Source organism: Halichoerus grypus, chromosome 11 (genome assembly GCF_964656455.1).
Source record: "Halichoerus grypus chromosome 11, mHalGry1.hap1.1, whole genome shotgun sequence".
Lineage (NCBI taxonomy): Eukaryota > Metazoa > Chordata > Mammalia > Carnivora > Phocidae > Halichoerus > Halichoerus grypus.
Genome location: NC_135722.1, coordinates 1,185,311 through 1,211,822, shown reverse-complemented (window position 1 = coordinate 1,211,822; position 26,512 = coordinate 1,185,311). Strand labels below are relative to the sequence as shown.

Sequence of the window (26,512 nt, the reverse complement as noted above, 5' to 3'; positions counted from 1 at the left end):
GGACCCCGACGCCGCCCTGGCGCCTCACCCGCCCTGCGCGGGGTCCTGCTCCATAGCTGGGGGCACGGGCCCACGGGGCTGCGATCACCGGCGGGGAGTCGGACCTGGCTCCGCCTGACACGGGCGGCCACTGGCTGGGGAGCTGGCAGCCCCGCGAGGTGTTCCGTTCTACGCGCGGCCCAGGGCTCCAACCGCAGGCCCTCCCCAAGCCGCCCCCGCCCTTCCACATCCGGTTCCTTAGAGCGGGGGTCTCGGCGCCGGGGTGGTGAGCTAGAGGATAGAATTTAGTCCCCGGGCTGCAAAGAACCTAGGGCAGAGCTAGTGGCCTTGGGAAAATCACAGGACCTCCCCAACCCTCTGCCCCACTGTTGCAAAACTCCAGGTTTTAAGTGCTCATTTGCAGGAGAAATGACAGGATTATAAAATAATCATGGCCCAAGCATACTTCCCTAGCCAGGCAGAGCCGCGAAAGCTGCATGCCACCCCCACCCACTCATCTCCTGTAGCTTCCAGAAGAAAGAGAGGACACCATCGCCTGCCCCTCAATTTACTGCCATCTGCTCAGGCCTCGAGAGGAGGTGCCCAGGGCACAGCCAGAGTTCTTTGGGGCCATGGACACTCCCAGGTGACATGTGGGCCCTGACCACATCTGGGCTGGGCAGAAGAGGAGCCCACCTACATACCTTCCACCTTCCTCCCCTCCTGGGCTCATCCTGGGCCTGGCCAGGGAGCAAGCCCAGCTCCTCAATCTAAAGGCTGACAACCTCCCAACTCCTGCCAGTCCCAGGCCCTTCTGGATCTGTCTCTGCTCCCCCAGGGGCCTCCTGCAGCCACCTGGCCCCATCTGAAGCTCAGCCTGAATCCTCCTGTCCCCTCCCAGGGCCCAGCACTTTTCGGACTTGGAGTGAGCCCAAACATAGCGAGGCCCCACTGCATCCCCTACCCAGCACTGACCTGGCCATGCATCTGGGTTGGGCATTCCCTGGAGCTCAGGGGCTGCCCCTGGCCAGGACCTCTCTTCTCAGCAGGGCCCTCTTCCTTTGGGTTCCAGCTACAGGCAGAGAAAGAGGAAGGACCTGAACCCAGCTCCAGCCCCAAATCGCCCCTGGGTCACCAGCGCTTCCTTCCAGGACAGCCCCAGAGGACTGTGTGTCTGCAGTGTTGGCTCTGTGCCAGGAACACACTCTCCACCCCCACCCCACGCACCCCATATACACAGCTACCCTGACATTCCTCAGGCCAGCAAGGAAGGAGGCCCCAGGCACTTCCTAAACACCTCCTCTGCAAAACTCTGAGGCTGCAGGTGACGCTGCCTGCTCTCTGGGACTGAGGGTCAGAAAAGGGGCCCCCAGAGCCCAGGCCCGGCCCACCTGCGGCCCAGTGCCCTCCCGCACGCACTCCCACACAGCCCTGGGGTCCGGAGTGCCCATTTCCCCTGACCCTTCATTCAACCAGGGATGGCTAAGAGTTGCGTCCCAGCTCCCTCCCTCCATGGGAAGGGGCTGCACTCCCCTGGGGGCCGAAGCCCCTCACAGCGCCCCAAGGAGGCCCTGGGAGACCTGCCAATGCCAGGGGGCTCCAGGCTGGAGGAAAGATGGCCCTCACTCTCCACCAGGCAGCCTTGGAGGAGGGGTTTTAGAAACATCGGAGCTGTCTAGTCACACACACCCCCAAATAATTACCTTCAAAGGCTCCCATCCACCCATGGACAAGGGTCTTTGTCCTCTTTCTCCGAGCTAACTCCCCGGTGCCCAGCGCAGGGCCTGGCTCAAGAAGGTGCTCAGTAGGTACCTGATGAATCGGTAATGCATGAGTGCATCTCCGGGCTCTCCTGGCTCCAGCCCCCTGACCTCCTCCAGGTCGTTCCTCCCTGGGGTGGGGGGTGGGGGGTCCCTCCTGCACCACGGGTGCCTCCACAGCCTCCAGTCACTGCTTGCATGTCGCCCCCTGGGGTGGCCTCCAGACCGCCCACCGCCTTGTGTCTGGCCCCTGTTTGTTTCCGGCCCAACCCTGCTCAAGGTGTAATTACCTACGTTTGTTCCTCCTCTGGACTTCCCGCGCTCCGGCCCCCAGGGCTTGCTTCCCCACCGAGGTCGCCTGGGGCAGACCCTCAACAGCCTTCACCGGAGGTGGGGGAGAACACACACTGTCAGGGTGGACCCCGATGGGCGCTGTGTAGGGGCGGCTTTTCACTGCAAGCGTCAGGGGCTGGGGGTGATCCGGTGGGGTTCGGGGGCCAGCGCTGCACTGGGGACCCCCTCACCGGAGGACAGATGTGTGACCCGACACAAACCATCTCACTTCTGAGCTTCCAATTTCCTGCCGAGGAGTGTGGAAGCCCAGCTTCCCACCCCGGGGGTCGTGGAAAGGGTCAGCGTAAGTGCCGCAGGTGAAGTGCTCGCCGGGCCTGGCTCACGGCGGGGTACCGAGGCTGGCGAGGGCTCCCCGGCCTGCAGGCCCCGCGCGAACAAAGGCTCCGGGGCGGGGGAGGCGGCGCCATCTCCCGCCCGGCCGCGGCGGGGCGAAGACCCTCGCGCCAGGACCCGTTCAGCCGGCCCCTCTCGGGCGTGAGTGCCGCGAGGCCGGGCGTCCCCGGGTGGTGGGGCCGGGCGCCAGAGCTGGGAAGGCTTCCCGGAGGTGGGGGTCCCTGGCGGCACGGGAGGGACGCCGTACGGTCCCTTTAAGAGCCGGTGCCCGGGCGAGGGGCGGAGGGCAGAGGGCGGAGGGCGGCGGCCTGCCCGGCCCCCCGCCCCCCGCGGCCGCGCCTCTGATCTGCACTCGCGGCCCAGCTCCGACTGACGTCACCTGCCCTCGAGCCGCGCGCGCTGATTGGCTGCGGGTGACGTCAGGGCCTTTTTCACTCGGCATGACCTCATCCCCGCCGGCGGCCCCGCCCTCCGCCCCGGGCCTGTCACTCGCGGCCGAGCGCGGCGGCCAAGCCGGCTCCGCGCCCCCCGCCCGGACGCCGGAGCCCGAGCCGCGCCGGAGCCGCACCGGCCGCGCCCGCCGAGCCCGGGGTGGGATGCGCGCCGCGAGCGCGCGTGCCCGCCCGCAGTGCGCGCGCCCCGGCCCGAGCGAGCGCTCCCCGCGGCGGCGGCGGCGACGGCGGCGGCGGCGACGCGGCCCGCGCGCTCCCCCGGCCCCTGCCCCGGCTGCGCGGGCCCCCGCCGGGCCCATGGGCGGCGCGGCCGAGAGGGCGCGCTGAGCGGGCGCGGGTCCCCGTGCGCCCCGGACGCGAGCGACGGCGAGGTGAGCGGGGGCGCCGAGCGGGGACGCGGGGACGCGCGGGGCGCGGGCAGGGGGCTCGGCCCGGTGGGCGCCGCGTCTGGAGCGCTGGGGCGGCTGCACCGGGCGGACGCCCGGGAGGAGGAGGCAGCGCCGAGGTGAGCGGCCCGGCTCAGGGGGACGCCGCGGACCGGCCCGGGAAGCCCTTCCCCCGCCTCCCACAGAGCCCAGTGGACCCCGGCCCGGTCCACGCTGGTTCCCCCCGCTTCGCCGCCTTTCTCCTCGAAATTCCTTCTTATTTTGTGGGGGGAGGGGCATGCAGTAAGGACCCAGGACCTTGGCCCCTTGCGATCCAGCGTGGACCTGTACGGACCTCTGCGAGAGCCCCAGACTCCCAAGGATGCCCCCCACCCCGCCATGGAGGCCCCAAATTGGAGAAGGTCGTCCCTGCCCCCGCGGGTTGGGGATGCAGGCCTTGACCAAAGGAGCGGAGGGTTTTAGCCTGTGGGAGGCTCAGGAAAGGGCCCATTCCGCGTTCGGTGGAGAGGGGCTGCAGATCCATGGCCCCTGTCTGGCCAGGGCGCCACGGGTACCCCCACCTCAGGGTGCTCAGCTGGCCTCTGCAGAATAAAGACCATCCGCCAGCCTGCTGCAGAGGCAGCAGCGGGTGCTGGGGGAGGGGCTGGCACTGCCAGGCTGAGTGCAACCAGCCTCCCTCAGCCTATCTGCCCACCTTGGTGGGGAGGGGTACCTAATAGTCTGGATGGGAGGGGAGGGGGCAACAGTGGGCCCAGCCCCCATCAGGTCACCCCTACTGGGAGAATTTGCCTCCTGACTTCCTGCTGTAAAAATGTACTGGCTTCTGCAGGAGGCAAGTTGGGGCCCTGGGTGCTGCAGTGATTGCAGGGTGCGGGGGGACTCCATGGGGTGGAGGAGAGAGGTGGCAGGGTCTAATGTGGCACCCACAGTGTTGTGGTGCAGCCTGGGGCAGATGTGGGGGTGCTGCCGGCTAGGGAAGCAGTGATCTGCTGTGTCCCCTGCCCCCGGGGGTCTGAGTGGAGGTCTGAGGGTCTGTGTGCACTCCCTACTGCCTCCCTCAGACCTTGCTCCAAGGGCAGCTCAGGGAAGGAGCGTAGCATCCAATGCCCCCACCCTGCTCAGGGAGGACAGATGTCCCAGGAATTCACTCCTCAGATGCTTAATAAGCACCTGCCCAGTAGGGCAGATCATGTGACCAGGAGCTGGGAGTTCATCCTGAAGTCTGACTGAATGCCTCCCCCTGCAGTCAGCCAAGGGCTCCAGGAGAGTTGCTGGGCAGGTTCTAGTCCCCTGCTGCCCTCAGCCCTCCGGAAGGCTCCTGTGCCCCAGAGGCTGCCCCCGGGAACAGTGGCTTCCATGCATGCAGATGCAGAAAGATGCTTGAAGTCATCCTCTGCTCCAGAACCCGACCCAGCATCCTCTCCTCTCCAGCTGAGGCTGACCTCGGGGCCCAGATGTTTCACCTGGACAGAGGGCCCAAGGGGGCGTGGAAGCCAGAGGGTATCCTGGCTGCATCTCCGGAGGCTGCAGCTCAGAGGGAGAGGAGAGGAAGGAGCCAAACCCACAGCAAGAGGGACATGGGTCAGATTCCGACCACCAGGACTGCATGGGCTGAGTCCACCTCTGCCTGGACCGCTCCAGGCAGTGACTGGTAGATGTCCCGGGATGGCCCAGGTATGTAGCACGGGGGGACGGTGACCAGAAGTCCTGCAGATCAGTAGGACTAGAACAAGCCAGGCAGGAACAGAAGAAACCTAGATGTGTAGGGTCCTGAGCGTGCCCTTCTAAGGACACACATGCTGAGACCTCCTACTGCAGGCTTTGCCCAGACCCCTGTGAACAGAGGGGGCAGGGCCCCCACCCCACTGTCTCCCAGGCCCGTGGCCTCCCCAGACCAAGTTGGCTCTGCTTGGCCTTGCCATTGGCCCCTCCGGGACAGAGTAAAGGCCAGCTTTGGCCCTGTTCCATTCAGCCTAGAGAGATGAGGGGGGCAGGGGTGAGAGCATTTTGGGGTCCCTGATGAGAGCAGATGAGGGGAAAATGAGCTGCCAGTCTCTGTCCTGGCCTCACTGCAGTAATTTCTGCCTCCTGAGGTGCCCCTGGGTCACAGCGAGCTGGACATCTCAGCATCGTGGGGGCCCCCACTGCCAGATCCTCCCAAGGGCCTGCCTATGTGTGCCAGGCACCACTCGGGCTGGGGACACTGCTCTGAGTGAGAGCCACAGTCCACCCATGGCTGACAGTCCTGACAGTCGTCTCTGGAGGTAGTGAGTTCCCTGTCACTAGGTGCTGAGCAGAAGGCCTTGGTGAAGACGCCGTCGGTTGGGAGTTGGGAATTTTCTGGCCATGCCCTGTCCCATGCTCAGGGACAAGAATGTGCCCCATGGAGGCCCGGAGAGACAACAGTGTAAAGAGATCTTGGAGCTGGCACCTGGGGCTTGGGGGAATTTGGTTTGCAAAGGGTGAGGATGGCTGCACCCAGTGACCACATGCATGTGCACACACGTGTGTGTGTGAGTAGTTGCATGAGGGGCTGGCGTGGATCGTGGGGAAGAGGTGAGCCGACGGTGTGCGGACAATGTGCGAAGGGGCACATCCTGGCACGCGCAGCACACGCTGCACAGAAGCCAGGCTGCACCATGAACGTGGCCTTGCAGGGAAAGGGGGGCTGCCTGCCACCTCCTAGGCAGTGCCCAGCCAGGTGCGGAGGGGCCTCCGGCCTTTCAACTGGGAACTGCCCAGTCTCCTCAACAACGAGCCCTTTGGGGGTGTACGGGGTTGTGTCTCCGTCCCACCGGTACCCAGGCTCTGGAATAGCAGGTGATAGGTACCGTTTCCCCTCAGTTCCCAAGAATGGGGTCTGGGGTGAGCCTGGAGTGGGTCCTTGAAATTAGAGAGGCCCAAGACCCTACAATGTCTGTTTCCTCTGTGCCCGCCTGGCCTGCTCTAGCCCCACTCGTCGGCCCAAGACTGTCCTAAGCTTCCCCCACCCCCGCCTGAGCTCTGGGCCCCGATCCCCACCCCCCCTGCAGGTGAGGGTCTGTCCCCGGGAGCTTTAGATCAAGGAGGCCCTGGGGGTGAGGCTGCGCTCCCGGGAGGCCAGCTCAGTGCAAGAGGTCTCCTGCGGGAGGCGCGCTTGGGCCAGACCTTGGCCACTTGGAGAAGGCGTCCCGAAGGTGGGAGCAAGGGAGCCTGTGCGCACGGGTGCTCATGGCAAGCAAGGAGGGTTGGGACCAGGTGGGGCAGGGGGGCGGGGGGGGTGCTGGAGGAATGTCACACCTGGGCTTTGGGTTATCCCAGGCCCCAGCTACTGGGCACCTGCAAGAAGCAAGGATCGGGCCCTGCCGTTCTGCAGAGCCAGCCTGCTGGCGGCGGCCCTGCCAGGAGCTGCGGTTGCCATGGCAACGACGGAGGTGCTAACTTGCTAATGAGTCCCCCTCGGCTACAAATAACAATACTACAGCGGGTAATAGGGCCAAGCTGGAGAGTTCCTTGGGGGAGTGGGGCTGAGACCAGGTACTGGGCAGGGGAGCGTGGCGGCCCACCCTTCCAGCACCCCGCCCCCCGCGCCCCTGTCCTGCAGCCCTGCAGCCCAGCTGAGCTCTTCCCCACCTCATCCTGAGTCTGCCTCCCTGCCTGTCCTGCAGATGGAGCGGGCGCCCCTCCACACCCCAGCTCCTCTCCCGGCCAGTTAAGGACCTGAGGGCAGTGTTTGTGCCCAGCGGCTGCAGGGAGGGCAAAGGACCTCTCCCCCAGCCCCTTCCCTTGTCCCTGCCCTGAAGTGCTGTTTGGCTTCTGTTGCTTTAGGTGGGAAAGTCTGCCCTCACCTGATAGGGACCGTGAGCGCCCCTCTGCCCCCCACTGCATCTGTCTCAGGGACTGGGCCTCTGAGCTGGGCTCCTGGCCACACATCCAGGGCAGGAGGCTTGTGGGAGGGGGCCCGGTAGCTGCGGCCTGTCTGCCACAGTCTTGACAAGGGGCAGCTTAGAACTTAGAAGCTTCTCAAACACCTCATACAGGAGTCGAATTGGGGACCCCTCACCACACAGGCTGGGACCCCCCTCAGCAGGTGAGGACCCCCAGGCAGGTGGGGAACCCCCTCCACAGACAGGACCCTCCCAGCCGGTTAAGACCCCCCCCCAGCATGTGGGGTACCCCTTTTGGCAGACGGGCCCTTCTGCTGTTGACCTTGTTTGGTATGGCCCTCAGGAGGGACGGCATCCCCAGGTGCGCCCCAGGCCTCACCCCCACCGTGGAGGAGCCCGGGTACCTGCGTGGGGAGCAGGGAGTCTGTGAATGGGATCCCAAGGCCCTGCCCACTGGCCAGGGCCATCCTGGGCACTTCTCCGTGGGTCAGCTCCAGTGGCTCAGCCTAAGGCTGCCCATAGCCAGCAGACGCGGTCTACACCCTGCCTGACGCCTAGTTCTCTGTGAATTCTGCCATCCCCACCCAGGGAGCTCGCCTCAAGTGTGACGAGTGCCCTCAGGGGGCCTCACCCCAACACCATCTGCAGCTGCAGGTTGGGGGCTTGCTGAGGGGGTCCCCCCTCTGACATCTGTCCCCCAGCCTCTCCCGTGCCTGAGCTGGGTGGGGGTGTGGTGGAGGGAAGACCCCGATTGAATGGCAGTGGTAGAGGCCTTGGGTCCTGACTGTGATGTGACCTGAGGCTGGTCCCACCCCTTCCCCAAGCCTCCGTCTCCCCATCTTTAAAGTAAACTCATCATCCTCACGCTGTGCGCCTCCCTTTGGGCTGGGAGGCTAGTTGGGCCTAAGAAAGGCCAGTCCTGGCAGGCGGCAGGGCAGGTGGGGCCTGGCAGGTGGGTGGGGTGGGGGTGGGAGGTGTGTGGCAGAGGCTTAGCACCAAACCCACAAGAGGGGTCTCCACCCCAGGATCTGGGGTCCCCCTGTCCCCATCTACTCCTACTTCCTCCGCCAAGATCGCTTACAGCCAGGCCAAGAGTTCCCGCACCCCCAAGAGTCCTACATCTGGGTCACCTACTTTGCCTTTCATCCTTGGGCGCCACCCATCCCACCCCATCCTGGGACCTACCAGCCCCTAGAAGGGTCCCCCCGGACCTCAGGCCTGCACCGTGCCTGGCACACCCTGCCATGCTGCCCCCTCCACTCTGAGCGTGTGACGCGCTCAGCAGGGAGACAGACACCGGCCCCAGACCGTTTGTGCAGCCCCCACATGGCAGGCACTGAAGCTCGGGCTGCAGGACTGGGACAATGGCGGCAACAGAGGACCCCCGCCTCCACGCCCGAGACCCTGCAGCACCCTGGCCGGCGCCTGCCCCAGGAGCCCAGCAACGTGGGGAGGCAGCCCCACCCCCCTTCCTCCGGGTCCAGATGGTCGGCAGGGAGGGATTGTGCTGGGTGGGGCTGGAGAGGGCCATGTGCTGGGGCAGGGAGTAGGTTCTGGACCTTGCCTCGCCCAGAGTTCTGGAGAGTAAGACGTGCAGGCCAGAGAGGGGGAACATCTGCATCCCAGCAATGGAATGACAGAAGCCTTGGGGGCCGAATGAAGGGTTCCGGATCCAAATGAGTGTCCATGAACCCAAGGGCCCAGGGGAGGGGTCCTCAGGCCTGTCCTGCCTGTCCAGCCCAGTGCTTCCCTCTGTGGTTCCCCCAATTGTCTTGCTTGTCCCACTGAGAGGATGTCGCCGTGGCCTGCACAGTGCAGTGCTGGATGGGACCATTCGTGACCGCTCTCCCGGTCCAGTGGTCCACCTCACTCACCTTAGATGTCTGGGGACTTGGCTTTCATAGAGCCAGAGGGGCTGCCGATTTGCCCCAAGGGAGGAAGGGCCCCCGTGGGTGCCTGCCAGGCTCAACCATTCCGGTGCCCTTGGGTCCCACCATGGGCCCTTTGGAGGTTGGCCCTGCCTGGGAAGCTGGCCGGGTGCACCCCTGGGGGCCTGCAGCCCTGCTGACCCTCTGCCTCTCCCTGCAGGTCTGGCACCATGCCCAGTCCCTCCGAACTCTAGGCCACATCCCTGGCCTGCAGAGCAGCCCCTGTTCACTTCGGGGCTCACCCCCTCCCCACTGCCCACTGCCCCACCATGGCCGGGGACCGGCTCCCTCGGAAGGTGATGGATGCCAGGAAGCTGGCCAGCCTGCTGCGGGGTGGACCTGGGGGACCGCTGGTCATCGACAGCCGCTCTTTCGTGGAGTACAGCAGTGGGCACGTGCTCAGCTCCGTCAATATCTGCTGCTCCAAGCTGGTGAAGCGGCGGCTGCAGCAGGGCAAGGTGACCATCGCCGAGCTCATCCAGCCAGCCGTGCGCGGCCAGGTACCTGGCCCCTGCCACCCACGCCCTGTCCCCCGTCCCCACCCAGGCACCCATCACTTCCAGGGGCAAGGGCAGAGCTCCCCAGCCAGGTACACAGGGGCCCTCTGCTTGGGTGCGCCCCCCCCACCCTCAAACCCAAACTGAGCTCCTAGGGTCAGAATGTTCTGAGCTGTTCCATACCTCGGGCCTTGTAGGCAGCTCCCACCCCCCCTCCCTGAGCTTCCTCTTACGGTGCACAAATGTGCCTCCCCCGGAGGCCCTCTGCTGACCCTGTCTCCCCAGATACAATTCATCACCCCTCCCGCCCAGAGCCTGCTGACCCTGTCTGGGTCCTCACTCCGCCCCCGAGGAGAGGTCTCCCCACGTAAGACTGGGCGGTGTCCCTGGGGCCCAGCCCAGGGCTCAGAGAGGGGCACAGGGGTGGGGTGGGGGCACAGAGGGGCAGTGGACCAGGATGGCAGCTGGTCAGGCGCACACCGAGTGCTGTGAGAACCCAGAGGAAGACAGGAAGGGGGGCCAAGAGGCTTATGCTGAGCGGTCGTGTGCCCAGCCTCCCAGTTCTTTCCCCTAGAGTTCTGAGTGACCCAGAATTCTTTCTGTGCCCCTCCCCCCCAAACGTCCCAGGTCACCTGCAGTGGACAGTCCTGTCTCTGTTAGCCAGGAGCATCAAGTGCAGCCCTGGGAAGGACCACTGGCCCTGTGGCCTGGGAAGGTGGGGGCACCTCCAGTGGGGGGAGTGACATGGCCAGCAGCCCGGAGCTGGGGAGGGGTCTCGGTCACAGGCCCTGTGCCAGCAGCACTGGATGTGAGAGGACCCAGGACGCAGCCCCCGCCAAGGCCAGAACCAGCTCCCTGCAGCCTCAGTGAGGGGAATCCGGTGATTAATCACCCCCAGCGAGGACTCCCTGCCAGAGCGCAATCCCATTGGCTGCTGGTGACATCATCCAGCCCAGGGTTGGCGGCTCAGCTGGCTTAGGGGCTGAGTGTGCTTGGGGGGCAGGGCATTAGCCACTCGGAGCAAAAGCTGCTCAGCATCTGGTCCCAAGGCTGGGCATTCAGGATGGGAGGAGGGCAGTGGAACCCCAACTTCTGGCTGCCTCCTGAATTAAGGAGGGCTCTTGCAGCAGCCCCCACTTTTCCCATCACTGGCTGGGGAATTGCCCAGACCCAAAGGCACCCCACCCTCAGAAGCCCCAAAATGTGCCTCCCAGTGACCCAGGGGACAGTTTTCCCTTTGCCTCAGCCACCCTGACGGCACATCCCTGTGACCGTGGCCACCTGTGTGTGCGCCCAAGGACCCTGTTACATTCACCTGCATCTCCTCCACGGGGGCCCGGCCCATGGTGCATGCCCATAGCATCTGTTCCCTTAGCACAGGTGCCTGGGCGTGAGGCCGTGGCGTTAGGAGGAGCGTGCCCCTGTTTCTGCCCGCTCTGAGGGCTTGCCTGTGGGGCTGGGGCATCCACACCCGTCCAGGTGTGGGCTGTGAGGCGGGTGGGCGGGTGAGAGCCCGCCCCTCCCCTCCATGCAGCGAGGGGGCCGTAGCCCCTCCCTGCCGTAGCCTGACCAGTAGCAGTGGGTGGCAGCAGGGGATGGGGGATCTGGCAGGTGCCCAGCGGTGCCCTGACCTCTGCCCTCACGGCCTCCAGGTGGAGGCCACAGAGCCGCAGGACGTGGTGGTCTATGACCAGAGCACACGGGACGCCAGCGTGCTGGCTGCGGACAGCTTCCTCTCCATCCTGCTCAGCAAGCTGGACGGCTGCTTCGACAGCGTGGCCATCCTCACGGGTGAGCTCCAGATAGACCCGGGCCAGGGGGCTCTGGGGCGCCCTCTCCTCCCTTCCTCTCTCTCCTCACTGTGAGCTTAGCTATGGGGGGGTGGCGGCATCTGGGGAGTCAGCTTCTGGGTCCAACTCTGCTCTCTTCTCTGAGCCCAGAGACCAGCAGCTACTGGGGTGGTGTTGGGGGGCGGGGTGCTCTCTCAGTAACTGGAGTTCTCCAAGGCTCCATTGTTCCCTCCCCCGGACCCCCACACTCCAGAACCCCCTCCACCATGGGCCTACCCCACCAGTGGCAGGTGAAGCAGTAGGCAGGAGGAAACCCCTAAATGCATTCGTGGCAGGGGAGGAGGGAAGGGACCTAGGCAAAGATGTGTCTCTGCCCCTCTAGCTGTCTGAGAGAGGGGACACAGCCCCCATCCTCTGCAAACCCCAATCCGAGCAGAACTGGTCGGACAGGGAGTCCCTCTGAATGCTGCAGTCAGCACAGGATGCCCGACCCCTGCCTGGGGGCCAGCAGAGATCCCTATAGGGCTTCCTGTTCCCCAAAAGCAGCCCAGGCAGCCTGGAGGCTGGGAAGCCCCCCATACACACCCCTGCACACACGCACACACACACAGGCCCCGTCCTGGTCCTTGATGATTCCTTCCTCCTGTTGGCAGGGGCTGAGCACTTCTGTAGAACCCGCCTCCCAGAGGTGGCCCAGGTCCCAGGGCTGGGTTGAGCTGGCCTGTCCCAGGGCTGTGCACCCTCCCTGCCCAGGTCTGAGGCCTCTGTGGGTGCTCCTGCCAGGGGCCATGGCAGGTGGGCGGAGGATGGAGAGGGCTGAAGAGGGTGTCAGCCCCCCCCCCCCACCGCCGACAGGACACTTCTGGACACTCACCATGTCTGCCCTGAGCAGCCCCTTATGTGCAGACACCCCGTGCGGTGGTCCGTGGGCACCGGGCTCCCACCATTGGGAGGATGGACCTTCCCCACGGCCCCTGGGATGCCTCCTGGTGGGTCCACATCGTGTGCAGGTGTGCGTGCTGCCATCTACACGCGGGCCTGGGTCTACGCGGTCAGAGGGCGTCTGTGCATCTACGCACAGCTCTGGGAAGCTGGTGATCCGTGCTTGCTTGTGTGGTGGGATGTGGGGTTTGTGTGCATGTGTGTGAACTCTGAGAACCCGAGGCCACAGAATTGCAGGCTCTCTGATTCAACCACTGCCCCCTGGGCTCAATTTGGGGGCTGAGCGGATAGGGAGAAGAGGGAGAGAGGACAGAGGCTCTGGGCTTCTTAACGGGTGTCCTGGGCAGAACAGGAGCCCAGCTGGGAACCCCAGTATGCGTGTGTTCACGCATGCGCATGTCAGTGTGTGTGTGTGTGTGTGTGTGTGTGTGTGTGTGTGGTGTGTGTGCGTGCGCATAGTCTCCACTCAGGAGTGGGAGCCACCAGGCCTTCTGAGAGTCTGAGAAACAGGTCCCAGAGCAGCACCCTTCCTTACCCCAAGGCTGCCCAGGAAAGCCCAGGACCTCTAATGTCTGTCTCCTCTGGAGGCTGGGGCTCCTCACCCAGCATGCAGTGGGGCAGGCCTAGGCTCCGATGTGCCAGGAGGGCTCACCTGGGACCTGGCCGTGCCCCACTTGGTTCGCTAAACTCTTGGGGCTGCCACGTGCCCTTTCTCCCCTGCCTGCCCCTCCCTGAGAGGTTAGAGTATTTGCCCCCATTTCCCTGAGGGCCAAGCCAGGCAGAAGTCATGACCCACCACGGTATGAGAAGAGCTCGTAGTAGCACAAATCAGGACCCGGACTCGGGGCCGCCTGGGAGCCTGGCCCACGGCACCCACCCCTGAGGCGAGCACGGCCCCTGAACCAGTGAGCATGGGAAGGCGAGGCTGAGTGGGACAGAGGGATGCTGCCCCGCCAGAAAGGGGAAGTGACTTTCCAGGATCACTAGCACAGGGGGAGGGGGCCCAGCGGAGGCCAGAAAGGGAGGACCCCACCCCTCGGTGGGTGGGGCTGAGGAGCGCCAGGACGATGTCGCGGCTGGAGGACAGGGAGATCTCTCTCGGTGACAGGGGAGGCTCGCGGAAGCAGGAGAGGGCAGAGTGGGGCAGGCGCGCTGGGGTCCGGAACCGGCTGCCGTGACCGCTGCCCCCCCCCCCCCCAGCTGCTTGGCGGTGACGTCCAGCGGGGCGGGGACGGAAAGGGAGCCTGGCCCTTTAAGCGGCGGGCGGCCCTAGCCCGGGTGCGCGTTGCTGCGGAATGCGGGCTGGTGATGTCGCGGCGCCGGGTCGGTGCGCCCCCGCGGCCCGACCACGCACGCGCCGCCCTCGGACCCTGGCCGGAGACCGCGGCGGGAGCGGCCCCTACGCGGAGGGTGCGCGGAGGGTACGCGGAGGGAGGGTGGGCAGGTGCGGACCCTGCCCGGGGCGCGGGGACCGCGGCGGCACAGGGGGCTGCGGGGCGCGCCGCGCGCATGTGGGCGGGAGAGCGCCTGGTGGGAGCTGCGGGCGGGGGCAGTGGCCGGCCCGGTGCCCGTGGAGTCGGTGGAGTCGGTGCGTCCTGGGCATGAGCTTTTGTGCGAATCCGGGATTCCATTGTGCGGCGCAGCGAGCTGGGAAACCGTGAGGCAGGGGGAGGTTGGTATCCCGCCTGAAGGAAGGTGCCCTTGGGGATGCCCGGGGGATGGGGGCGCCTCCCCCCTGCGAAGAGCGCCGGTACCTGCAGAGGGTCCAGGCCTGCTGCCACTGATTCAACCCAGGGTGGCCCTCTCCTGTAACCCAGAGCCTGGTGGGGTGGGGTGGGGGTCCTGAAATCGCTGGAGGGGCGGGGCCTCAGGCTCCGCTGCACTTGGCATCCATAGGGGGCTTGTGGGGGTCACCACAAGCTGCTTGGCTCTGCGGGGAGTGGGGGGCAGCCCTGTGGGGCTTTACCTGAGGGATTGCAGTCAAAACTGGCAGGACCACTCCTGTCCAGAGATCCCCCTTTGTGGGGGAAGTTCCTGGTGGAATACAGCCCCCCACCCCTCAGCTTAGGCGACGCCCCCAGAGAGCATGGGAGGTATATGGTAGAGATGAGTCTTTGCAGAGATCCTGCAGATCTTACGTCTCCTGGGGTGGGGGGTGTTGTCCTCCATCAGGAACATCCAGGGGACCCCTGGCTCTGGCCAGTGAACAGGAGCCCAGCCCCGGCACCCAGGTCGCTTTCACCTGTGAGCTGCGTTGTCGGCGATGCTGATGGTCAGCCACTTCCCCATGTCCAGCCGGCAGGTTGCCAGGGTAGGGACAGCTTCTCCTCCAAGGCTGGAGCCTCCACTGCCTGAGCCTGGAGGTCCCCCATCACCGTGCCCCCCGCCAAAGGCAAGCTGCCATTGGGGGCACAAGGAATGCACATGGCAGGCACTCTGGATGGGGGTTTGTACAAACTGGCCATTGAGCTGGGCCAGGGGTGAAGGCTGAGGGTACCAGGCATCTGTGTCCTGGGAAATCAGCCAGGTCTCTGGCCCCAGCTGTTTCTGCAGACCGGGAAAGAGCACTGGGGGTCTCGTGGCCTGGGACCCCGCCTCACTCCCCTGCCTCCTCCGGTGCGCTAGGGTAGGCCTCCATCTAGTTGAACTCTGTAATAGATCAGTCCACTGAGGGCAGGGAATGTCCACAGGCCTCGTGCCCCCGAAAGTGTGGTTAGGCCCAGGGTGGCCACCAGGGAGTGTCACCTCACCCTAGCAGGGACTGGCTGTCACCCAGCCGCCTGGGTGTGGGCAGGTTAGCGCTCAGTGCGTCTTCACGGCCCCTGTCTCCTTTGAGACCACAGCTGTGCTATGTGGCAGGCAGGATGCTGAAACAGGCCAGGGGTGTAATGAGCTCTGCCCGTGGTCACTCACTGAGTCAGAGATGTGCTAGGGATTCCCACTTGGGTCTTTGAGGCCAGCGGAGGGGCTCCTTCCATCGACCTGTGGCCCAGGACTTGGATGCACAGGGAAGGCAGTGGGCACACACCACCACGTGTAGAATGTGTGCCCGCTGCATGCCCTGCTTGCTCACCGTCCCCAGCGTTCCCAGCTCTTAGCCCATCCTCTGGTGCTGTCCTCTGGGCAGAAGGGAGCCCTAACTAGAGCACAGGTGCCCCTGCAGGCTGTGCCAATTCCAGTAGGTGATGTCATGCCCAGGGGCAGGAGGGCCCCTCAGAAGCCCTTGCCTCCTGGTCCTGGCACCCACGCTTGGCCAGGGGCTCCCAGCCAACTAGAGTCAGGGAGGGATTGCATCAGCCCAGGGGGAGAGGCAGGAAGGCCCAGGCTGGCCCCTGGCCACCGGCACAGAAGATCCACACCCTCAACAGGAGCCTTCCATGGCGTCGGAACCCACCCCTGCCTGGGTCCTGCACGTGCAAGGCCGGCCCGCAGCCTCGACCCCACATTTATGGGCATCACAGCGGCGTCCTCAGCAGGACCAGCTCCTAATTAGCCTGGGGAGGAATGTGGGTGTAGGGGCAGGCCGTATATGAGCACAGCACGCGCCTCGACTTGGTGAGAGCAGCCCTCCAGCACCCAGCGCTGACTGCAGGTGCTCAGGCCAGAGGCTCACCCCCTGGCATCACGTTGGGCTGGGGGTCCAGGCTGTGGCCAGAGATGTAGGGGTGGTCGGGTGCCCTGGGCTCTTTCTTGTGCCCCAGCCAGCCGACCGCCTGACTCACGTCTCCTCTGCTCCTCCTCCTGCAGGGGGCTTTGCCACCTTCTCCTCCTGCTTCCCTGGCCTCTGTGAGGGTAAGCCTGCTGCCCTGCTGCCCATGAGCCTCTCCCAGCCCTGCCTGCCTGTGCCCAGTGTGGGCCTGACCCGCATCCTGCCTCACCTCTACCTGGGCTCTCAGAAAGATGTCCTGAACAAGGTGTGTGCACAGCTGGGGCTTTGGCCGTTGGCAGGGGGAGGGGGGCGGAGGCAGGAGCTCAGATGCAGCTCCTGGGCTGGTTTGGGGGGGTGGGGAGAAGGGAGCTGAAAGCCAATGAGGGGATGGATAAACGTGTGGGAGAAGCCTGGGTTGGGGGCACGAGGACGTGAGGGGACAGGGGCAGGACCGGAGCAGGGCTGGGTGGAGAAGCAGCTCCCAGCCCCTTAGGCGGCGGAGCCCACATGCCACACTGCTGATGTCACTGGGCCCCTGGCCAGCACTGAAAGAATCCCGTGTTTTAAAATTGTGATGAGGGAAGAGGGTAAAGCCACCGCCCAGGCAGCCATAACATTCCTGGGAGCCTACCTCAGGCTGTGGGTGGCGCTTGCCGGAGACCAGCATCCCCATCCCCCACCCTCCCCCCCACCCCCCCCACCCCCGCTAGAGGCTCTGAGCTCCAGGGTGGAAGTGGGAGGGGCTTCCACCTCCAGGGCACCCCTGTGCAGCCTGTCCTCCCGTCCCTCCAGGACCTGATGACCCAGAACGGAATAAGCTATGTCCTCAACGCCAGCAACTCTTGCCCCAAGCCGGACTTCATCTGTGAGAGCCGCTTCATGCGCATTCCCATCAACGACAACTACTGCGAGAAGCTGCTGCCCTGGCTGGACAAGTCCATCGAGTTCATCGGTGAGGGGCGGGGCGGGGCGGGGGTCTCCTGTAGGAGGGCGGGCAGGACGCTGGGGAGAAGCGCTGCGACCCCCGTGCTTGGGCCTGAGATGGGACTGGGATCGTTGGCGGTAAGGCCGGTGAGGTCCCCTGCCTGGGTTAGGGAAGCGCCGGCACCCTGAGCCCTCACCGGCCCCGTGGCCCTGCCTCCAGATAAAGCTAAGCTGTCCAGCTGCCAAGTCATCGTCCACTGTCTGGCTGGCATCTCCCGCTCGGCCACCATCGCCATCGCTTACATCATGAAGACCATGGGCATGTCCTCCGATGACGCCTACAGGTAGCCTCTCCTTTCTTCCTGGGCCCTGAAGTTTAAGGCTGGAACCGGCCCTTCCCCGCCCCCTCTCCACCCACGAGCGGCGGCATGGCCCTGGCCCGGGAGGGAGCGGCCCGAGCCGGGCCCCAGCACTCCGGGGTGGGTCTGCACATCGGCTGTGTGCCCAAGCATGGGCAGGGGGGAGCAGGGGGAGCAGGAGGAGCGGGGGCGCCGGGCAGGAAGCCCCGTCTCGAAGCAGCCCCCCGCCCCCAGGTTCGTGAAGGACCGGCGCCCATCCATTTCGCCCAACTTCAACTTCCTGGGCCAGCTGCTGGAGTACGAGCGCAGCCTGAAGCTGCTGGCTGCCCTGCAGGGGGACGGGGCGCCCCACCCGGGGACGCCCGAGCCCCTCCCGGGCCCTGCCGCCCCACTGCCGCCGCCGCCACCACCTACCTCAGAGAGCGCTGCCACCGGGAGCGCGGCGGCCAGTGCGGCCAGGGAGGGCGCGCCCGCCGGCGGGGAGCTGCCCGCGCCTCCCGCGGCCCCCGCCACCAGCGCGCTGCAGCAGGGCCTGCGCGGCCTGCACCTCTCCTCCGACCGCCTCCAGGACACCAACCGCCTGAAGCGCTCCTTCTCCCTGGACATCAAGTCGGCCTACGCCCCCAGCCGGCGGCCCGACGACCCCGGGCCCCCCGACCCTGGGGAGGCCCCCAAGCTCTGCAAACTGGACAGCCCGTCCGGGGGCGCGCTGGGCCTGCCCTCGCCGGGCCCCGACAGCCCGGACGCGGCGCCGGAGACGCGCCCGCGCCTCCGCCGGCGGCCCCGGCCTCCCGCCGGCTCCCCGGCGCGCTCCCCGGCGCACGGCCTCGGCCTGAACTTCGGCGACGCCGCCCGGCAGACTCCGCGGCTCGGCCTTTCGGCCCTGTCGGCGCCCGGGCTGCCCGGCCCCGGCCAGCCGGTGGGCCCCGGGAGCTGGGCGCCGCCGCTCGACTCTCCGGGCACGCCGTCGCCCGACGGGCCCTGGTGCTTCAGCCCCGAGGGCGCGCAGGGCGCGGGCGGCGCGCGGTTTGCAGCCTTCGGCCGGGCAGGCGCGCAGGGCGCAGGGGGCGGCGACCTGCGGCGGCGGGAGGCGGCCAGGGCCGAGGCCCGGGACGCGCGGACCGGCTGGCCGGACGAGACGGCGGCCCCGGAGACGCAGTTCAAGCGCCGCAGCTGCCAGATGGAGTTCGAGGAGGGCATGGTGGAGGGGCGCGCGCGCGGCGAGGAGCTGGCCGCCCTGGGCAAGCAGGCCAGCTTCTCGGGCAGCGTGGAGGTCATCGAGGTGTCCTGACGGCGGCCGGGGACCCGCGCCCGGCGCTCCGCTGCCCTCGGCTCCCTGGTCTGGGCCGCCAGCAGCCGGGCCCACTATAAATATATATTATATATAATGCAAAGAAAGGTAAATGGTTTTACTGCGATTTTTATCGAGAAGTAAATATTTCGATTTTTTATTTATTTAAGCTGTTCATTCTGGCAATGATTTGGCAACAGTGCGGGCGGTCCTCGGAGCTCTATTTTTACTGTCTGGTATTTAAACTGAAACACTCGTTTCTAAGCAATATGAGGCCACCTTCAGTCCCAAGCTGGGGTGCCAGGCCTGGGGTCCCCTCCCCGCCCCCCCTCTCCCAGGAAACACTGCTGACCGTTGCAAAGAGGCTGCCGAGCTTTCGTGCACTTTTTACATAAGAAAAAGGGGAAAAAAGGAGAAAAAAAACTTTGCCACAAACTGAGCCGCAGAACCTCCCTGTCCCTCCCTGCCCCCTCTTCTCCACTCCTCCTCCTCTGCTCTTTTCTCGGGCTCTGCACCAAAGTCTAGGTGGGGGAAGTGTCCCAGGAGCTGGGGTGTGACCGAGGCAGCTCTGCCAGCCGGAGGCACCCCCACTACCTGCCCCCCTGCCGCCCCCCCAACCCCTCCCCGTTGCCCGGTCGCTGTTGACTGGTATTGGGCCTAGAGAGGCGAGGGTGTTCGGACAGGCTGCGGATAGAACAGGACAGGGGCTTGGTGAACGGAGCTCTTGCGTGTCAGATGATGTGGGTCCCCAGGGCAGGGATAGAGGTGGGATGCCCCCGAGTCCTGCCTGAGCCCATGTCCAGTTTCACGGGTTCAGCAAGGCTGTTCCATGGACGCTGCCCCCCTCAACTCCACTCTGCGGGGGCTGCCTAGCACCACCTGCCAGGTGGGGGGGGGACAACAGGAGAGGAGCTCAGCCCCTGGGGGTATCAGACGGGAGGAGCTGGGCTAGCCAGTTTTGGCTCCACTGGCCAGAGGGCAGATGGATTTAGAGTCTCGTTCTGGGCTCTTCCCCCAGCCAGCCCCCAGGCCCCAGGCCAGACTTGGAATTCAGGTGTGTTCCTGCAGGTGGAGGGCCTCCATGAGGAGTTGGCTGCCTTGCATTGGGAGGGGGTAGTTAAGCACTTGTCAGACCCTTACGCTTCCAGGGGATGGGGGTCCTTAGCTTCGGGAGAGCCGTCTCCAGACAGATAAAGGCCCCTGATGTGGGCAGATGCAGGGTCCCCCATGCCTGCCCCCAGCCCCACGGGGTCCTTGGAGAAGAGCACTCCCACACTGCCCTTTCCTGGGGAGCTCTCGCTTCTGCAGCCTCCCTGGGATCTTCACGGTGATATGCCAGGTGGCTTTTGGGCCCAGGTGGGCCAGCCTGGCAGTAAAGGCAGGGAAAAAGCCCCAGCTGCCCCCCGCCCCACACCTTCTTGGGTCATTGGGACCCATGGCTTTTGGAGGCAGGAGTAGATGTCCCCCAACCTTCAGATGTCCTAGAGTCTAGTGTGTGGGGGGGTTGCTGGTCGCCTTGGGAAGAGGCCAGGGGCTTGGCAGGAGGGCGGCTGGGCGGGGCCGAGTCCTCGGGGCAGCTGCCCCTCTGGTTGTTTCTTCCGTTTGTTCTGTTGACCTGCCGCCCTGTGCACCTGTCATCCCTCCTTTAAGCAAAAGTCCTCTTCCTGTTCCCTCTGTCCCCACCCCGTTCCCCAAGAAAATAAGCTATCATCGTTGTGTTTGCAATCTATGGATTAGAGGTTTAAGTATTTATTATTGGTTAATTATTATTATGATTGATTATGTAAACTTGCCTTCTGTCTGTCTATCGCGTTGGGTTTCTGAGATGATCCTGGGTGTGGAGGATGCACTGGTCCCCACCTCCGCGCCCCACCCCTGTGCTGTCCAGGAGACAGTGGTCTGGGGCCACTGGTTGGGCCCCGAACTCTGGAGGCAGGTCCCGCAGCCCCCGGTCCTTTCCTCTCTCTGCCCTCTGCCCTTTCTTTAGGGCTGCCAGCATCTCTTGTGACTTTGGTCTTGGAGTGTGGGGGGCTCTTGCTCTTGAGGCACTGGTCACCCCAAAGTGAGCAGCTGCAATGTGGGGGGAGGTCCTGTCCCTGCCACCCCCTCTCCTGTCCCGGGGGGACCGGGCCCTGGCACAAGCCCCTCCCCGGTCAATTCCACACACTGCCTGAGGTGGGGCCGGGGCCGGGCCCCAGCCCTCTCCAAGTCTCTCAGCCCTCCTCCCCTCCCCCCCCCCCCGCCCTGGCATTGGGGGTGGCCCCAGAATGGACCCCGCCCCCTCCTAATATTTGCTGGAAAGTCCAGCGGAGGGGAGGTGGCAGGTCCCCCGCATGGCTCCCAGTCTCTCTGGACTGGGCGGCCCGCTCCTGCCTCAGAACCCCTCCCCCAGCGCGGCCACACTCTGCTCCCTGTCCTGTCCCCTTCTTTTGTATTTGGAGACAATGTGTTGTAATAAATCCCGAGATGGACGTTTTCTCCATGTCTCTGGCTGTCTCTTTCTTCGGGCTGGTGGGAGGCTGGAATGGAGAGTGTGGGGCAGCGGCCCTGGAGGCTTCCTGAGGCCAGGAGGCTGGGGCATTGGGCCCACAAGACCAACTTCCCCAGGACTCAGCCCCTGGGACCCCGAGGGCAGGTTGGGCAGGGCGGGGGACTGTGCTGGGGGAGGGCCCCGCGTGAGGAAGGCCCCACTGCATCCTAGAATGTAGAACACCCTTGTTTGTTGTTACCTGCTAGTGAAAATTTTAAAAAGTTACCACTATGTCCAATAAAAATGCCGTTTTGCCCCTCACCCACTTCCCCGGGCATAAGCACAGGAACACTTGGCTGCATCTCGGCAGGGCTCCGTGTGCGTGTGTGGGCACAAGCCTGAGCACACCACACCACCGCCTTCCCTTTCAACGGAAACGGGGGTCTGGCTACAGAATGTCTGCAACTAGCTTTTTAATTATTTAAATGATCTGTTGAAAGAATCCATGCATGTGCTACAAGGACCAAAGGCACACGAGGGTATCTGGTGGGAGGTACTGGGGTGACCCACCCACTTTTGTCCCCAGCCCCGGGGTTCCTCTCCCTGGAGTCAGCCCGCCCGACTGCCGCGAGCGTGCAGCCCCCCGATGGCAGGGTTGCGCTCAGTCCACCCAGTGTGGTGACGGCCGCGGCTCGCAGCGTTCAGGCAATGCTCTCCTGGGACAGATCTTCAGACATGACTCCTCTGGGTCACTCCAACGCCTCCCTGGCCGTTACTATAACGACGGCTCCGTGTACTGAGCTCACTGCGTGCTGAGCTCACCGTGTGCCTGCACGACTCCACACTCCGGGCATTTCCCGGGAACAGGTCTCCCAGGCTCCAGGGGGGCTGCCGGGCAGGTCTGTGCCCTCAGCCCCACGGCCCTCTGGCTAATGCGGTGCAAGGCCTCCAAGGGGGTCTGAGCCTTCTTGGAGCTTTGGCCTGCTTCTTCCTAGGGACACTTTCCTAGTTCCAAGTGGCAGGGAGCCCAAACCAGGGACGCAGGCCAGATCTGCGTGTGTGTGTAGGTGCGCGCGTGTGCACATGAGTGCCCACACGTGTGTGCAGGATGTGCGTGTTGCAGGAGGCTGGGAGAGAAGAGGAAGCAGGAGACAGGGAAAGGGCTCAGCTGGCCCCTCTCAGGGACTGCGGGAGGAGGAGGGTCCTTGAATCCAGCATCCCTAGGAGCCCTCAAGAGGCCGGAAACTAGAAGCATGGGGCTGTCGCTAAAGCAAGGCTATTTTTAGCTTAAGAACATCTATTTATAACTCTGGCAGCCCCTTGGGGTCCATAAAACCCAGGACTGGAAGAAAGCTGATGGCTGTCTCAAGCAGCACAGTGGTGCCTCCCACTCTGAGGCATGTGAGCCCCTGCAGCGTAGGACGCAGGCTGATGGTGCCTCTCCCAGGACGACCAGCTGGGGCACAGAAGGCCAAAGGACCCTGGGGGCAGTGTAAGAATGCACGTGGGGTGGGGGGAGGCCATCTACTAAGTTGCTCAGGCTCCTGGAGGTCAACTGGCCCGAGGGCTGAAGGAAGCAGGTGGTGAGGCCAGACCTGCACACTGGTGCGCAGACCTCCACCTGCTCTCGGCCACACGGTCTGGTACTGTCCCAAGGTGTCTTCGGTAAACACCGGGCATCCTGCCTGCTTCTGTCTCTCCCTCCCCACCCCCCCTTGGTCAAGAGCTTTAGGCTCTTGATGGGTCTTGGATGGGTGAGTACATGGTCAATAAAGGGTTGTTCTGTGTGGGTCTCGGCCTGTGGTTAGCGATGCTGGGATGCCCAGGCCCTCCCCTGGGCCTGTACTACTGGTGGTGGGCCGCCAGACGCATTTCCCCACAGGGGCCAACGTCGTGGCTGGACGGGCCCTGGTGGTCCTTCCTATGATGACAGGACACACTTCAGCAAGAACCATCAGGGGGCTCTGAGGAAGCTTTATTACTCACAGGTCCTGGAGGGCATATGCACACCTGGGGCCGCACAGCAAGGTCGCAGGGAGAGAGGGAGGCAGCGTGGACCTTGGTCTCTAACTTTTTGGGGTTGAGGTGGGGGCTGGGGTTTCTAGAGTGGTCAATTATCAGGTCACCCAGGACCTTCTAGAGCAGAACTGCATGGATGGGGCAGCCTGGCTCTCCATCTAGTTGGGTAGCTGGCAACGTGTTTATTTGAGATGGATGTCTTCGAAGTGAATGTCTCAGCAATCAAAAGATTAATGCCAGGCACTTATATTAACAATCAGAAAAACTAATTGTCAGGCACTTACAATCCAGGGCTGGCTGGGTTAGTGGTTGGGCCGATGGGTGATGAGGGAGTGGACAGGTGAATAACGGTGTATGGATGGGGGGATGAGATGGCTGTATGGGTGGGTAGATAGTTGAGTGTGTAGATGTGTGGATAGATGAGTAAATGGGAGGCTGGCTGCGTGGGTTAGTGGTTGGGTGGGTAGGTGACTGGGTGGACAGGAGGTTGACGGATGGGTAAATGGGAGGAAGGCGAAGAGGAAGGGAAAGAAGGTGGGTAAGTAGTAACATATTATATAGTGCACTTCTGCTGGTCTACCTTATATTACAGCTGTGTGCTTACCTCCATCCTATCACCGGACTGTGTAGGTCACCCAGTCCTGCTTACAGAAGATGATCAGTAAATGTTCAATGTATAAACCTCAGGCTCAGAGCTGGACACCACTGCAGAGACCCAGTTCAGCCCTCTCCAAGGCCCAAGGAGGTGCTGAAAGAGAGACAACAGGCCCAGAATGGAGTCACCTGTGCTAAGCCCCCCACCAGCAAACCAAGACTTAACACCTAACCTAACTGCAGTTTCAGCCTCTCCCAGGATTGGACTCAGTCTGGAATTTCCTGGTCAGCACCAGTGAGGTCATCTGCTGGATAAGATCCCTGCCTTCCCTGAGGGAAGGTGACCTTCCTGAAATAGTCCACTTTCAGCTTCTTTGTCCCCCGCAACCCTTTTGCCTATAAAAACCTTCCATTCTGTACAACTCCCCAGAGCTTCTTTCTACCTGCTAGGTGGGATGCTGCCCAATTCATGAGTCTTTGAATAAAGCCAATTAGATCTTCAAATTTATTCAGTTGAATTTTATTTTTTAACAAGGGGAAATGACTTTCCAACGTCCCTCAGAGTCGGGGCAGAGTTGGGGTGGGCTCAGTTCCTGACCCCTGGGCTCTGCTCATCCCAGCTGAGCAGTCCCTGGAGGTGTCCTGGAAGGGGCCAGCCTCAGTGGCCCCTCAGGCCCCTTCCAGCTCAGACGGTGCTTCTGAGGCTCAGACATAAAGGGGCTTAGATTTGGGGAAGCATGAAGCCACTGGCTCTCGGGAAGGCTTGGGGCGAGGGGGTTGGCCTCTGAAGGCCAGGTTGGACTTGGAGGGCTGGGGCATGTGTAGTGAAGGGGACACTGCAGCCAGGGCCACAGAGAAACCGTGGAGGTGGGACTGCATGCCGCGGGCTTCAGGCAGACGCTGACTACCTCTGGCCACGGTGAGGTCTAATGGGAGGGGGAGTGTCTGGCTCCGGATTGAAGGGGGGTGGAGGGGGTCATCTGTTCACAGAAAAGTGGTCCTTCCTGAGAAGCCACGGAGCCCCCAAGGGTCTGAAAAAAAAAATGCAAACTGGCAGTTGGGTGTCCCATTCTCCAGAAAGGGGCACAGAGGCTGGTGGGTCCTGGACAAACAGGCTGACTGCTAGTGGAGCTTACGGGGGCTGCCTTGTGTGGCTAGCGTGAGCACGCGGGAAGCGAAGTTCTCCCTCCCAGTGGACAGGGCTCCTCCAGCTGACCCCCAGAGTGACCTTTATCCTTTTGTCAGGGGATGGGGGTCTAGGCTGGCGAGGCAGTCCCAGGATCTGTTCCTGGCCCTGGGGTTGGGGGGGGGGGTCTCCAGACACAAGGTCATCTCTGAAGGAGTGGCCAGGCCCTGACGATGGTGGCGGTAGCTTAATGGAGGTGAGGGGAAGGACAGAAAGCACTGGCCCGAGGACAGAACCAGAGCTAGTCTTGGTCAGGCAGGAGGGCCCCAGGCTGAGATGTGGGAGCCAGGGCCCAGGGCCCCAAGGAGGTCTTAGTGGGCTGGGGGAAAGACAAACATGCTCCCCTGCCCAAACACACACATACACAGGCCGCAGGGCAGGGTGCTGCCAGGGGTGGGGCTTTACCAACTAAGCAGGTGCCTGGGGAGCCCCTCCAGCCTTTCAAAGCTGAGCAAATCTTCCAATGACCCCGTTCCTGGGGAACACCAGGAGAGGGGCTGGGAGTGGGGCGGTCTCAGGAAGGAAAGGGGTGGGTGGAGAGGGGCTTCCTGAAGTCGGACAGGACCAGAGCAGATTGGGTTCGGTTCATTCCAGAGGGAAGAGGCAGAGGCCACCGTGGGCAGCCCTGTGCAGCCCTGTGGAAGCCTTCTCCCTGGCTCTTTGCAAATTCCCAAGATGAAACCAGAGCAGGAAAGGCCCTTTCTCAGGGCAGCCCAGCAGGTACTTCCAGGAACAGAAGGGAAAGCTCCTCCCCCCACCTCGGTCTTGAATTAGGGGGCTACCACCCCTAACCCAGCTCCTGTGCTCCCTCAGCTCCTAGCCCACATCTGAGCTCCAGCCAGGGGGCCATCCGCCCAACCTGGTGCGTGCGCGTGCGTGCACACACACACACACACACACACACCTGGCCGCCTGGGACCCAGCAGGCCAGGTAGCTGCCCGCACAGGGGTGGTGGCACCCTTGGCATGGGGCCGGCCTAAGCCAGACTCAGCCTGACGCAATTGGCGGACGTAGCTATAAATAGCCAAGGAGAGCTTGAAATAGAAGTGGGGGAAGAGGAGGGGGAGGGGGCTGGACTCCTGGAGCCGGTGGAGAGGAGAAAAGGCCAGAGCGCCTGACGCCAGAGGAGGAAAACAAAGCGTTCTAGAGCGCCCCACCCCCACCCCCACCTAGCCCGTCTAATGGGGTGTTTGCACACAGAAACAGCTGGGGGAAGAAGGGTGAAGTCAAGAACCCTGCCAGCCCAGTGCAGGGGTAGTGAACAAGGGCCAGGGGGCTGGCCCTTGACTGAGAAGGGTGGGACCTGTGCCGGCCACAGCTCCCCACCTTCGGTCGCAGGTGGCAGCGGCCCCTCCTCCTGATGCCTAGCAGGGGTGAGATTCTGTGCGTCTCCCTCCTCCCTTCCCAGTTCAGCCCCTGGCACCGGAGCCCCCTCCAACACCCCTCACACAACTCCCAGGGGCTGAAACTAGCCTGCCCACGCTGGGCAGGAAGGGGGCTCCACTAGGCACGCCGGCACCTGCAAGGTCCAGCAGGAACGTCCTCTCGGCTCAGAGGCACGGGACACGCTGTAGCTGATGGGGAGGCCCTGGGGGGAGGGGGATTTTTCTCTCTTCCACCTATTCCTCTGGGGGTCTGAGGACTTAGTGTGGCCCAGAGGTGGAAGGTTGAAACCCAGGGACTCCACCCTGCACCCCCACCCTCCCCATGATTTCCGCTCAGGTTCCTACCC

At 63.9% G+C, this 26,512-nt stretch overlaps 1 protein-coding gene and 2 long non-coding RNA genes across 13 annotated transcripts in view; 2 read left to right on the top strand and 1 right to left on the bottom strand.

Annotated features, from left to right (window-relative positions):
- The window catches only part of LOC118524554 (uncharacterized), a 178,067-nt gene extending 175,338 nt beyond the window's left edge, over positions 1-2,729 (bottom strand). For 7 of the 8 annotated variants that reach the window (XR_013442232.1, XR_013442237.1, XR_013442231.1 and 4 more), the window contains exon 1: positions 2,030-2,729. This is a non-coding gene — a long non-coding RNA (uncharacterized LOC118524554). The remainder of the gene's footprint in view (positions 1-2,029) is intronic. The other variant, XR_013442238.1, reaches the window with a different exon arrangement.
- Positions 2,730-3,092: 363 nt separating this feature from the next.
- Positions 3,093-20,988, top strand: DUSP8 (dual specificity phosphatase 8). 4 transcript variants are annotated; one of them, XM_078057601.1, is made up of 7 exons: positions 3,093-3,249; positions 9,219-9,516; positions 11,208-11,346; positions 16,035-16,201; positions 16,729-16,888; positions 17,081-17,204; positions 17,454-20,988. In XM_078057601.1, exons 2-7 carry the CDS (start codon positions 9,328-9,330, stop codon positions 18,508-18,510), a joined length of 1,836 nt encoding a protein of 611 aa, XP_077913727.1. In that variant the 5' UTR covers positions 3,093-3,249; positions 9,219-9,327; the 3' UTR covers positions 18,511-20,988. The 4 variants fall into 4 exon arrangements, with proteins under 4 accessions (XP_077913727.1, XP_035926616.2, XP_077913726.1 ...); XM_036070723.2 differs by having other exon boundaries at positions 9,219-9,558; XM_078057600.1 differs by lacking the exon at positions 3,093-3,249 and adding an exon at positions 4,664-4,938 and having other exon boundaries at positions 9,219-9,558.
- Positions 20,989-22,213: 1,225 nt separating this feature from the next.
- LOC144379499 (uncharacterized) lies at positions 22,214-24,097 on the top strand. The gene is made up of 2 exons (XR_013442656.1): positions 22,214-22,472; positions 23,630-24,097. It is a non-coding gene; the product is annotated as an uncharacterized LOC144379499 (long non-coding RNA).
- The last annotated feature ends 2,415 nt before the right edge of the window (positions 24,098-26,512 follow it).